At 42.3% G+C, this 12,983-nt stretch overlaps 1 protein-coding gene across 1 annotated transcript in view; it reads left to right on the top strand.

Annotated features, from left to right (window-relative positions):
* Positions 1–9,941: 9,941 nt before the first annotated feature.
* TSPAN2 (tetraspanin 2) overlaps positions 9,942–12,983 on the top strand; it is an 81,116-nt gene continuing 78,074 nt past the window's right edge. Inside the window, exon 1 of the mRNA XM_020780527.3 lies at positions 9,942–10,097. Within this exon, the coding sequence (XP_020636186.1) occupies positions 10,029–10,097 (69 nt within the window). The 5' untranslated portion in view covers positions 9,942–10,028. The remainder of the gene's footprint in view (positions 10,098–12,983) is intronic.

Below are 12,983 nucleotides of genomic sequence, written 5' to 3' on the forward strand. Positions count from 1 at the left end.
GTGTGTTTTTGATGTGGGTGTATTGTTGTGATAAGGAGAGATTATCTGTCACTGTGATTGATGGGTGTCGAAGAGGGTCTTTTTTGTGTAGTGATCACTGGTCCCTGTGGCTAGGTAATGTTCGTTGACCTTTTGCACGCTGTCCTGGGAGCCAAGTTTTGTTGAGTTTCAAACTTTCTTCTTTCTTGTTGAAGTTCTGCTGATAGGGCCTTATATTAATTTTTGCTCCAAAAACACATTAGGGTTTATTTTCAGAGGATGTTTTTTTCATGTACAAAAATCTACATTTATTCAAATGCAGTCATGTCATCTTCTTTTGATTGCTGCACAATGGTGGAGGACGGGGTTTCACTTAACTGGGCTTATTGTTGGGGTGGGGCTTATATTATGAGCTTCCTGAAAAATCATATTTAGCGGAACCCCATGTCACGACTGTCCATCATTGGAAGCTCGAGGGGAGGAGCCAATGAGAAGACAGGAGGGGTGGAACAAAAAGAAGAGTTAGACAGTGAGGCAAACAGAGAGTGGAGCTGGAGAAAAGAGGTTTTGGAGATAGGGAACTGAAGAGAGAGAGTTAGGAGATTGAATTGAGAAAGTTTAGACAGAGATTGGAAAGTTGTAATGCTAGAGAGAATAGAAAAGAGTTTAAACGTATAGAGAATATAAGTCAAAGAATATTATAACGGTGAATAAATACACATCCAACCCGATGTGAAAGCAAATAATATTTAATGAATAAGCCTAAACAGCTGTGCTTTACTCCTGTGATTTGCACGACATCTATAAAATCAATAAATCTCTTGAATTGGCTCTAAGATGTATTTGGTATTGAGGGAATAATACCTGGTGGCAGTGTGAAGTGAGGACAAGCATCCAGAGGGTGGACTTGTGTTTAAGGGAAAATAAACAAAGGATGCGTCACAAAGTGGTGGCAGTGAGAAGAAAAGAAGAGCATGAGTCTTTTTGAGAGCAAAATAAACAGGGGCCACAAGGGTGAACATCATCACATCATACTAGAGCTTATTTTCAGGTTAGGTCTTATTTTCGGGGAAACAGGGTAATTGGACACCATATTGTGCCTACAGCTGTGCCTTCTCACAGAAAATTATGTCATCTTAACCTTCATTGTTCAGTTCTCTTGCACTACTATAGGGTCCCTGCCTGCCTGAACTCCACCCATCTCTAGCATGTTAGAAGAAGCCAGGATCCTTGGCATGTCCCATATGCATGTATCTCAATACCACCAAAGCCCCAGGAGCAAACACAAACACACTGAAAGACTTGGGACACTTTAATTCCCTGTCCATTTAGTCTCTTCCTTATCAAACCTCTAATTACTTCCACTATCCAATTATCCACAAAGATCTTATTCTGCTAGACACACACTGAGCCTCTGACAAAAATAGAGACTAACAGAAGGAAGTGGTGGGTTATGTCTACAGCTCTCTTAATTTTTACAGGGCTGTCTTTTTTTTTTAATTAGTACTGCAAACATAATTAAATTGGCAAGGATTTAAAATTAGGCACGAATAACAGCAACAACAATAATTCAAACATGCTCCGTCTGGATTCTACATACAGAGATATCCCCTGAGTTCCATGCACCAGTAAAGAACCAGAGCTGGAGATGTTAGCAGGGAAAGTTCCATAATGTCTCTTTACTCCGTAAAGTCAAATAAACCCATCTGAATTCCTCCTTTTTAACAAGCCAAGGCACAACGAGTGCCACAGCCCCATCTCTTAAGATTTATTTATTCATTTATTTATTCTGCATGTTGCCTTTCTCCCAAACAAGGGATCAAATATGTCCAAGATCCTCCCCACCACCACTGGTCTAAACTAATCAGTTCATTTGGGGTTACCAAATACAGGAAAGTTATTAGAAAAGCGTTAACAATTCACTCATTCCCTTGTTGTTCTGTGCTGTCATATTTCTTAAAGAAAAATTATTTATGGTGACTGTCAGTGAACCCAAAAATCTAATTCAGTTAAATTTAACTTGGAGCAGTTACGTTTTTGACTGTTAAGCTGATGCTAAATTGCTGTTTAAGTCAGAGGATGATGGTAATGGCCTAACAGAAAAAATTAGGAAAATCCTATCCATTATTTAACTTCTCTCCACTTCATTCCTGTTTTGATCTTTGTAGGAAGGAAACAGCTGCATGACTTTTTGACAAGCCCATCTCCCACCCACAATACAAAAGCTTGTCTTCTCTCTTTCTCTCTCTTATAATCTCATCTCTTGCAACCAGTGCAAAATTACCCAAAGATTAATTCCTCTGTGTTCATACTTTTACATATAGGTTTATATTTATTAATTATAGATAGTGTCTATTGTTACTCGAATTGCAGTTTTTTTGTAAACATTTATTTTGTAGCAAACCATATATAGTGGGGTCTTGACTTAAGAACGGCTTGAGTTAAGAACATTTTGACTTAAGAACCACTCTCATAGGAAAATATTGACTTGACTTAAGTACTTAGATTTGAGTTAAGAACTGAAAAAAAAAACACGTGGGAGGCAGGGAAAGTGCAAAATTTGAACTTTCAATTAACTGTTGGCCAGTGAAAAGGGTGCCTGTCTGCTTCCTCACTCCTACCAGCGTTTAGAGAGTGGATTGGGAGACAGTCTTCGGACTGCCTGGTACTGTCCTGCCTGGACTGTCTTCCCTGAACCTTTCTTGACCTAAGAAAAAAAGAAACAAAATAGTGGTTGAAGGCAGAATAGCAGCTTCCCATTAGTTTCTATGGACGGAAAAGAGCCGATACGGATCAAATGGTTTTCAGTGCATTCCTATGGGAAATGCAGATTTGACTTGAGAACATTTTGACTTGAGAACCGCCTTCCAATACGGATTAAGTTCTCAAGTCAAGACCCCACTGTACTGTATTTCTGGAGATCTACAGCACAGTGAGAGAGGCTGTGATTAGAATTGCTATTGTATATTTACATATCTGGGAGTAAACAGAACTGGATACACTCTGACTTACTTCTTAGTAGACATGCTTAGGACTGCCCAGTTCACCTTTTTTTGAACCATTAAGACAGAGCCTATCACATTAACTTCTACATTAAGCTACATTGCAACTCCCTCTCACCTTGTTAAGTACTTTTCCTGTCATTTGCCATCAAATCCTGCCATTGACAGCCCTGTTCAGGTCTTAGGAACAAAGTACTCCTAGTTGATTACGACAAACATGCTATATCTGCTTACCCAGAAGTAAGACTCACCAAACTCAGTTCAGGTGAATTCATCCTCCTTTCTACCTCTCCTCTGGGAGATGGTTTAAGAGAATGGGGAGTGAGTCTGCCTACAGCCTTTGTTTCCCAAATTCTGCTATCTTTAGCAGAGGAACAGAGCAGCGAGTCAATGAAGATAGTATTGGGGGAGCTTTGCTCCTTTTAATTCTGCTGCTTAAGTCTCTCTTAATTATCCCAGATTGCAGAATGACAGAATATGGCTTTATAAATAGAGAAAAAGGTAACGTAAGTGGGAATAAGTTTAGGTTCCAACATTTAGGTTTCAACTGTTTCTAACAGTTCAGCTATGTCCTAAGTTTAAATAAAATTTAAACCGAGTTCCTCTCCCAATTCCAATTAAATCTTACTCAATGGGCTAAGCTGGTTTATCTCTAATTGTTATTGTTGATCTTTGGGGTTACAATTTACCGTTCATTGATGACCAGAAGAAATGCAGAGTAACTGCTTTCTAAATGAGACATAATCAATTAAGAGCTACTCTTTTTCTTTACTTATAAGCCCTGTTCAGTCATTCTGAAATCTGGAAAAATCAACACTGGGATGGAGGAAAGGCAAGCACCATCAACTTGATAATAATAATAATAAAAACTTTTTTGTGATCTTCTTGAGTCAACTGAGCTAGTTCTAATAGATTTTCAAAGATTCAATCTATAGCACTGTGTCCACCTTAGCTTCTTTAGCAAAACAAAAAGGTTCTGTATTTTTTTTCAGAGAACATTCACTGCAAAGAAAAATCATTCCAGAAGTGCTGACTGCAATTCCAGTGCAAGGGGTGAAGTGTTAGAGTCAAGTTAATTTTAATGTTGCATTGAATGAAAAATAAACATTTGAAACATATTCAGTATTCCAGTAGCAGATTCCGAAGTGGCTGCCTCACCTCCACTTCCCTCCCTGCAGGGCATCCAAAGAAGCTCTGACATGTTCCTTATTCTAAAAGTTGTTTGAGAACTGAGGAAGGAGAAGATGGAGAAGTGAGCAGTTCTTTTAAAGCCGTGCTTCCCAATCTGTTCTTGGACTGCAGCTCCCAGAAATCCTAGGCAGCACAGAAAAGTGGTCGAGGCTTCTGGGAGTTTTAGTCCAAGAACACCTGGGGACCCAAATTTGGGAACCACTGTGTTAAAGCTTTCCTTAACCCAGAGTATGCCAGAGTCTACATAAGAGCCATTTCTCAGGTACATGTGGTAGTGGGGATTTGTCAGACAAATAAAGAGATAAACTGAGGAAAAGCCATTATACCAATTAGTAGATTATCTGCTTGGATTCTCCACTTAGTGTGTACAATATGTTTCCTCACTTACAAAAGAACTATCACCACCAAACAAGCAATTTCACAAAAGGGAATTGTGGGTAATGTAAAGAAACACAGCTAAATTGATTTCCAGTTTAATCAAACAGAAAAACACTATTTGGATTAACATGATATGTTTGTTGACATCTACACATTCCTTAATTATGACATTTCAAAGTGATATAGAATTATGGAATTATGTAAAAATCTTGGTAAAATACAATACAGAGGCTTAGAGATGACAGCAGCATTCCAACAGAAAACCCCGAACTGAAGTGTCCTTCAGTAGCAGCTAGCTGAAACACACAATTTTTTAGTAGGTAGTAGAAACCCAAAAGAGACCCTAATTTGAACTGGGGTGGCGGGGGGAGTTCCAGAAAGTGCCTACTGTGATGTTATAGGTTCTGTTCTAAGCATCCAACATCTTCCATTGGCAATATTCCAACAGCATTACTCATCCAAGATCAGATACTGAATATATTGTGTTTCTTTCTGCAGAGATCTCCACAAGACACAACCAATTTGTTTAAAAATGTGTTATTAGATTCACATGGCTATGAAAAGTAAAAACAAGTGTTTGATTAAGTACTGGGAGTGGGTAGAGGGAACCTTTTGGTCAGATTCTACATAGATTTATTCTAAAATCAAGTTTTCCAGATGTACAACGTCCTATGGATTCAATATGTATGGGACTATTGGAGAATTTTAGTAAAAAGGGGGGTTTGTAGAAATTCAGTTATTCCTTTAGTTACCAAAGTATAAGGCAGAAAGGGGGAAAAACAGGAACATGGAGAGTTCAGACAAATCTCACCAAACACCTTCCCTGATTTGCACACAAAACTTATACTTTGTATAATAAAAAACACTCTAGAAGCATTACAAGTACTGTATCTTAAAAAGGTATCTTTACTTACAGTAATCATCTCTAGTTGTAATCAGAGTAAAAGAGAGGGGGAATGGAGCCTCTGGCAAGCAGGAGCCCCTGAATGTTTGCTGGTTGGAGGATGGTCAGAAGAAGAAGAGAGAGCTATCAAAAGAAGAATAGTTGTAAAAACAGATAGAAAGAGCTATGGGCATTTGCCTCAAATGCCAGAAGTGGGGAAACAACTTTACCAATCTAGTTAGTGCCAAAGGATAACCATATTAGACTTTAAAGCCCCCTCCCACTGATATCCAGTGTTAGTGCATGTAAGATTGCTATTTCCCAACAATGACTATACAAAGAAAGGTGTCGGCAGTCTTTTGGAAGATAATTGGCCTTGGCTGGGAGAAGCCTGTGTTTGTGTTATCTGTAGCCTCAAACAGTGACTGTTTCAAGGATCTGATACAGACAGAAGATGGAGTGACAGACTTTTGCAGCCGGGGCAGGAGGAACGATTCCAACCTAACATTTCAAGAAGCAATCCAGGCTAAAACCCTTGAGTCTGACTAATCCAAGGGGAGCCAGTAAGCTTGATATGTAAGCAAAGACAATCCACAATTCTAACCTTACCACCAGTCCATGGCCTGATTACACCCCAAAATAAATGTGTCTCAGCCTGAACTTCAAGATTTTCTTTCTACTTATTTATTTTTCAGTTCTTAGACCATTTGGGGCTGCCTCTGTCTCTTTCTTTTCCAGCTCCTCCAGAATGGTGCTTTGTTTCATCCTTCCCTATTTTTGTAGGCCATATTTCCTAGCCGTTTGCTGAAAAGGTGAGGATTACAGCAGAATTCAACGGCTGCAGAAGCTGGATTCCAGAGCCCTAAATATGCCCAAGAAACTGCCAATATCTGTTCCCTTTATTGCCAAAGGAACTGAGAGAGTCACTTTCCAAATGGGCTCCTGGCCCAGATTCTCAGCTCCCCTGACAACAAAAACAAATCACAACATAACACAGCCAGTGGCAACATTCTTGCTTTCACAGGTGCTGACAAGTCAGACTGACATCCAGAAGAGATTCCCCACCCTCAGCTGAACACAAGCAGCCTTTGAGGACAACCAAGGCTTTCCCAGGGATTTGTGGCCTACCACTGAACAGGGCCAAGGGGTGGCCTACTTTGGCAACAGGAAAGGTCCTCGGCTGGTTTAAACAAGCTTGGGACTGAGCCATGCCTTCAGTAGCAATAGCTTGTAATTCAGAGGCATCCGCTGGTTTGGGATACTACTTGACTTTTTCTTAGAAACTGGCAATTAGGAAATGTGCTTCAGAACCACATAGGACTCTTGGAGCACAGAAAGCCCCACTTTGCAAACTCACTGCAGAATCAAATCTGTGTCTAATGCCAGTCTCCTCTTTCTATGGTTTATGTTCATGGACTCCGTATTATTAAATCTTCTCTGACACTGAAATTCTCCATGCTGCGAACTGTAGCTCAATCTCACAGTACATGATCTCAACGCAAACGTTTCTGGGTTCAAATCATGACATCTGTGGAAAACCTTTCGGGACAGCTGCCACTTTTTATGATGAATACTGAGCAAAATGGGTCCATAATCTGCAGCGCTATAAAATCTGATTACTAGTTCCCAGCAGTTCCTAGCAGGCCAAGAACAACTCCTGCCTGAGACTGCAGACGACATCATAACTCATGACAAGAATACTCAGCAAGAAGCTTTGATCAGCGGTGAGGCAGCTTCTGATGTTTCTAAGGCAACTTCCTGTTGTGGTACATTTGAGCAGCTGGGCTAGTGATCTCCCGTGTCCCTTCCAATTTAGAGATCCTATAGCCCTGTGGTCCACATTCTTCACATTTAGTCTTCAAGATGGCAAAACATTTTGTCCTTTGCTTCACTTCCCCCATCACTCCTCTCTCCTTTAATTTTCTCAGGAGACTAAGGGGGAAAATGTATGTTTTAGCTTTAAGGAATTATATAAAAATGAGCATTTGATGGCCTTTAGCTGTCATTACCGGGCATTCACAGAGGGAAAAAAATACCAGAGTTAAGAGGATTAGTTCACAGAGAAATGAGTGGACTGAAATCTGCCCAGGACTATGATGAGTAGACATCCTCTGTGCTGCAGCAAACTAGAGTTTTTCAGGTCTGTAGACCCAACCTCCAGCATATGGAAGCAAGCAGGGCCAGGTGATGGGGACATGTCAGAGGATAAGGGCTAGAAGGATTCTCTGGAGGTTTGGATAGCAGTTTACCTTAATAAACCTGACAAGTGTCTCCTTTTCTAAGCAAAGAAAAAGAGTTTGTTTGGAAAATTAGGTATATGTTGCTCCCAACAGCTGATCTTAAAAGTAAGTTTCACTGACTTTATTGCAGCTTGGACTCTTCTAACACACTTACCATTCCACCTTTACTTTATCTTGAAAAACAATTAATCCAGACCACATCGTTGACAACACTGCAGCCGCCGCCGGGGCCATACTAGTGCTAGCTCTCTACATACAACATAAAGAAGTGGTAAATTCTGAGTTGGGGAAAATGACAAGGAAATCATGCTGCTTATTTACCATCCATAGCACTTCCAGCACTCTCCGGGTAGTTTACAATTTAATTATGGAGGCTACACATTGCCTCCCCAACAAGCTGAATACAGTTTACTGACCTCAGAAGGATGGAAGGCTGAGTGAACCTTGAGCCAGCTACCTGGGATTGAACCTGGGTTGTGAGTAAAGTTTTGGCTGCAGGTTAACCACTGCACCACCAGTTGCAACCATTTCAGTTGCAAATGAGAAGGCACTCTTTTTTAAAAAAAAATTCTGCTTTATTTTTTAAAAACATTTAAAATCTCATGCATGCCTTCTAAGGTATAAATCTCATTGAGTTCAAAGGCCTCATACATAAAGAATTCCAAAGCATAAAAAATGCAATAACCAGTGCTAGCAGTTTTATTTGGGTAGAACTCAGTCATAATAACAGCAACATTTATATCCCATGTTTGTTTCTTTCAAGAAACTCAAGACAACCTAAAAAGCCATTTGTGTGTGTGATTTTTGTTTCCGGCATGTAGCTAGGCACAAAATGTGTCACTGAAAATTGATGAGAAAGAAAGGAAAATCAGACAGGTTGTGCATCTGTTTATTAAGAACTTAAAAGAGCAGGCAGTGTCATGTAACACAATTTGCACAGGGGTTACCAAGTGCCTGGCTTTCAAACCTAAATGAAACTGCCCAAATCATCGCTTTTTCTTTTTGGCCAAAACCATCTCCACTGTCATCAGTTCTCAAAGTCCACAGGGTCTTTCGAAGGCATTCACAGCCGGGATCCAATGGTTGTTGTAGGTTTTTCAGGCTGTTTGGCCCTGTTCTTAAGGTTTTCCTTCCTAACATTTTGCCAGTCTCTGTGGCCGGAATCTTCAGAAGATGTGAGTCAGAACTCTCTCTGTGCTTTGCTGCAGTTTCTGAGATAGTTTGGCCATGTTCTTAAGGACAGACCAATCTTAAGAACACGGCCAAACAGCCAGAAAAACCTACAACAACCATCCACAGGGTTTATTGACTGGCGTGTAGCATACCCTAAAGCAACCACTAAGCTTGAAGATTTGTGTTTGGCTACTGGGAGAGGGGTTGACAGGGCTTTTGGTCCGTTGGAAAAGTTGTTTTAAAAAAACCCTCTGCTACATGGTCCTCTGCTTCCAAATGGGAAGGTGTATGCACAATACCTGCACTTCTTTATTTGAAGAACTTGGGTGTGATACCAAATCAACCGCTTTCTCAGCTGTAACTTTAAAGCCTCAACTCCAGTGCCACCTCCATCTTTCCTAACTTAACAGCTAAGACAAAGGCCTGGCACAGTCAATCCATCTGCCATGAACTTTGGGGACTCCAGGTTCCTTGCCCTAAGGACAAGACACTGGGGCAAGCCTGAGGAAGCGGGCATCCTGATCCACAGAAAGCTAGCAGATGTGATTTCTTTAGAGGTCCATAACGGCATCACCTACTCCTGCATTTGTATTGTGTAGTGAGTCCGCGGCTCCTTTTATTTCAGTGGTTCCCCGCTTAGCTCTCTTTCCCCTTAGGGCATCTTTGGGGGAGAGCGGTCCTCGTCTCGCCCACCAAGGGGGTTCCTTGGCTCAGCGCGGGGACTCGAGCCGGAAGCTTTCGTCTCCACTTCAGCTGAGGAACAAGGAAGGCGCGCTGCAGACCGACGGCGCCCAAGCCATTTTCTCCTCCCCTGCTAACCAACGGACCCATTCCCCTCAAACACTGGCATTGCACTAAGGCTTCAGTGCAAGGTTGAGTAGCTCCGATTTCCAAGCAAGACGGCACCTCTGTGAGTGCCAGCCGAGTACGGGCTGGGAACAGGCGGCGACATAACGCCAACCATCACCACCACCACTATTCTCCGCGCGCGCGCCCGCCTCGCCCCTTCCCTCTGGGCCCCGCCTCGCCCGGCACCTGCCCCCCCCCTCCTCGCAGGCTCCGCCCACGTCCAGCCCTCCCGCCCTGGTTGGGGAGCCGCGAGCCGGCAAAGGAGCCTGCCCGTGAAGTCGGCTGCGCGCAAGAACTGCTGCTGAACGAAGAGACGGTGCCAGCCAGCCAGCCATGGGGCGACTGCAAGGAGGGATGCGCTGCGTCAAGTTCCTGCTCTTCATTTTCAACTTCATCTTCTGGGTCAGTGCCAGGCGCCCGGGACTGGAGGGTAGAGGGGGACTGTCAGGCGAGTGGGCTGAAGGAAGGAGGGAGGAAGAAAGAGCAGAAAGCGAGGAGCGTCAGTGTCGAAGGCGAGAGGGAGGGAGAGCCTAGAGACGGGAAGGTAAGGGGAGGTCGTGGTGGGAAGGAGAGTGTGGGGTTGGGACGCGCTGGAGAAGAGCAGCGCATCTGGCTGGTCCTGCAAGTGCCAGGGTCCTCTTGGTCTCTCTGTGGCCAGCAAGGGATTGTTTGGTGTGTGATTCTCGCCCACCCCACCCGGTCAGGAAGGAGGGCATCCCTTGCCATGTGCCATCAGCCTCTTACTCCTCCGAGGAGCTGCAAACGGGCATGGATGTGCTTGCTGCTCTGCCCTCCTTTCTCCCTCCCACAGTTCTTAATTTCACATCTACCCCCCATCCCCTCATTCTCCCACTTCAGCATCTCTTTGGGCTGCTCCGTGGGTAATTCCAGAACACAGAGAGTGCCTGGAGCCTTCTGCACCTAAGACGCAGAGAGGCTAAAGACCTCTGGGTGATTCAACAGTTGATGTACTCATGGAGGGCGTTTGTGGGGAAAGGCAAACTTCCTTTTTACTGTGGGACCCTTTATCTCGTGTCTCCATCCTATTTCTCTGCAATTTCTAGCCAAGTAGCTGTGTTGATCTCTTTCAGCAGGCACAACAAAGGTGGAAACAGAAGTGTTGTGGCTCCTTAAGAACTAGCAGATTTATTTCAGCGTGAGCTTTCACACATTGCAGTCCCTTCCTCAGACTCAAATGCATCTCTTCAAGAGAGCACAACTTTAGTTTTTATTTTTGTTGTGCACCTTTCTGCAAAGGCTGTTCAGCACTGATATATATGCTGTCGATGTAGCTACTTGGGAGATCAGATTTGAACTGGTCCAAAGATAATGAAGCTGGGGTTCCCGAATATACAGGGTGCAGTAGAATTAATTACTATGGGCACAAGGAGCATGTTGTGGATCATATGTCAGGTATTAAAAATTAGTCAGTTCTGGTAAGTACACGGCTGCAACTGAACTGCAGTTTCTATCAGTCCTAAGCAGCTGAGACAGTGAGAGGTAAGGGATTATGGGACTGTTGTCCAGGAACTTCTGGAGGGTCACATACTCCCCATCACTGGAATAAGCTAATCTTTGCTGGCCCCTCAATCTGCTTTAGATTACAGCCGTCATCAGCCCCAACCAGAATTTCCCACAATGGGAATTGTAGAGCCACTAGGGCAGCAAGGCCTTACACTTTAAAATCAGGATTATTACCAAACTTGCCCATGCCAGTTCAATGACAGTAATATCTGCATTGAATAGATGAGTTGCCTTTGTTTGTGTACCAATCTGCATGACAGATTTTCCTTTTGAGCTGGTGCAGTCTTCAGGCCAGTAGAGGAGTTTGTCTCTGCATGCTTTTTTTGGTGAAAATGTCCTTCCTCTGTAAATCATCTGTGTATCTTTGGTTTTGCTTTGTTTGTTCATGAGGTCGTGCACATTACTGTCAGCAAAACAACAAACAAGGTTGGAATCCATAATGGCAGAAATGCTTTATTGCTTCCAATAAGTACATCATAGCAATGTATTTCAACAGAGTAGTAACGCAATGCCACCATAGGAAATCAACCAGGAAAACCACAGCAGGTTTTAAATAGCAGAGATATGTAAGCATCTGGTTGGAATACATTTTATAAAACACTGTGGCTGTTTGGTTGAATTTTCCAGATAATAGTTTCCAGATAATAGTTTTACACTTACGTGTTGCTTCCCCTCATATATGTTTCAGCAAAAAAATAATCATTAGCAGTCATTTATCCTTTGGTCAGTGCCACTGACCAAAGTGTCACCATTCTTAAATGTGGCACAATTATGAGCACTGCTGTGTCTGCACATGAAGAATGTTAGAACATATCATGGTTATACATTCCTGTCTGAGACATCCTTCTATGCTAAAATGTCATTATACTTAATCTGGACTTTCAAAACACTAGACTTTCACTAATGCAGTACAGCATTAGCATCTTAAGATGATGTGGTGTGGAATTGTAGTTAGTGGGGAATGTAACCAATACTAGCCATTCACACCTGAACCAGCATACCATAAAAACAAAGGCTTTAAAAAAGAATAGCAGTGAAAGTGGAAAATATCTAAGGGAGCAGCTAGTGGCCTATCAGCTCTTGTACAGAATAAGCAGCTGTCGGAAATGTGTGCTTACAGCACAAATGAGGCACAACAAACTTAATTATAAAATCTGACAAACACTATTAACATCTATAATTGTGTACAGTTTTCCTGCACTATCCATGAAGGAGGTATGTGTATCCTGAGGAAGCAAATTTCATCCACAAAAGCTTGTTCTTTATTTTCTTAGTGATCCAATAGAAAGTTCCACCCTCTCTTGCATTGATATTAAAATCATACATCTTCCAAAGGAGCAAGGGTAGTATCTATGCTAGGCCACTAAAATATCATAAACAACTCAACCAGTTGTGTAAGATTCTTAGTCAGGCTGGGCATTGTAGAAGAAAAAGTGTAGGGGAGGAGAAGTCCCACAATCATGTTGAAGCTGCAAAACATGTAGTTAACCTACAGTTTTCTGAGAAGAATACAAAAACAGAAAGAGAGTAGAGCAAATTCAAAGAAAGAGAACAACACTTAAAAGATGTGCAGTGCCACTTCTCATCTTTTGTTCCTGTGGAAGGGTTGGTTTTCACATTATGAGAGGCAAGTGCTTCTGGAGAAGAGAAGGACTTCTGAAGCATTTAAAGAAAAATAAACAACTGATTTGGAGGTCATGGCTTTGTTGAGAGGGAACAGTAGCCTTGTTGATTCTCATTCCTTTTGTTGTGGTTTAAATGCCT

Source organism: Pogona vitticeps, chromosome 4 (assembly GCF_051106095.1).
Source record: "Pogona vitticeps strain Pit_001003342236 chromosome 4, PviZW2.1, whole genome shotgun sequence".
NCBI lineage: Eukaryota > Metazoa > Chordata > Lepidosauria > Squamata > Agamidae > Pogona > Pogona vitticeps.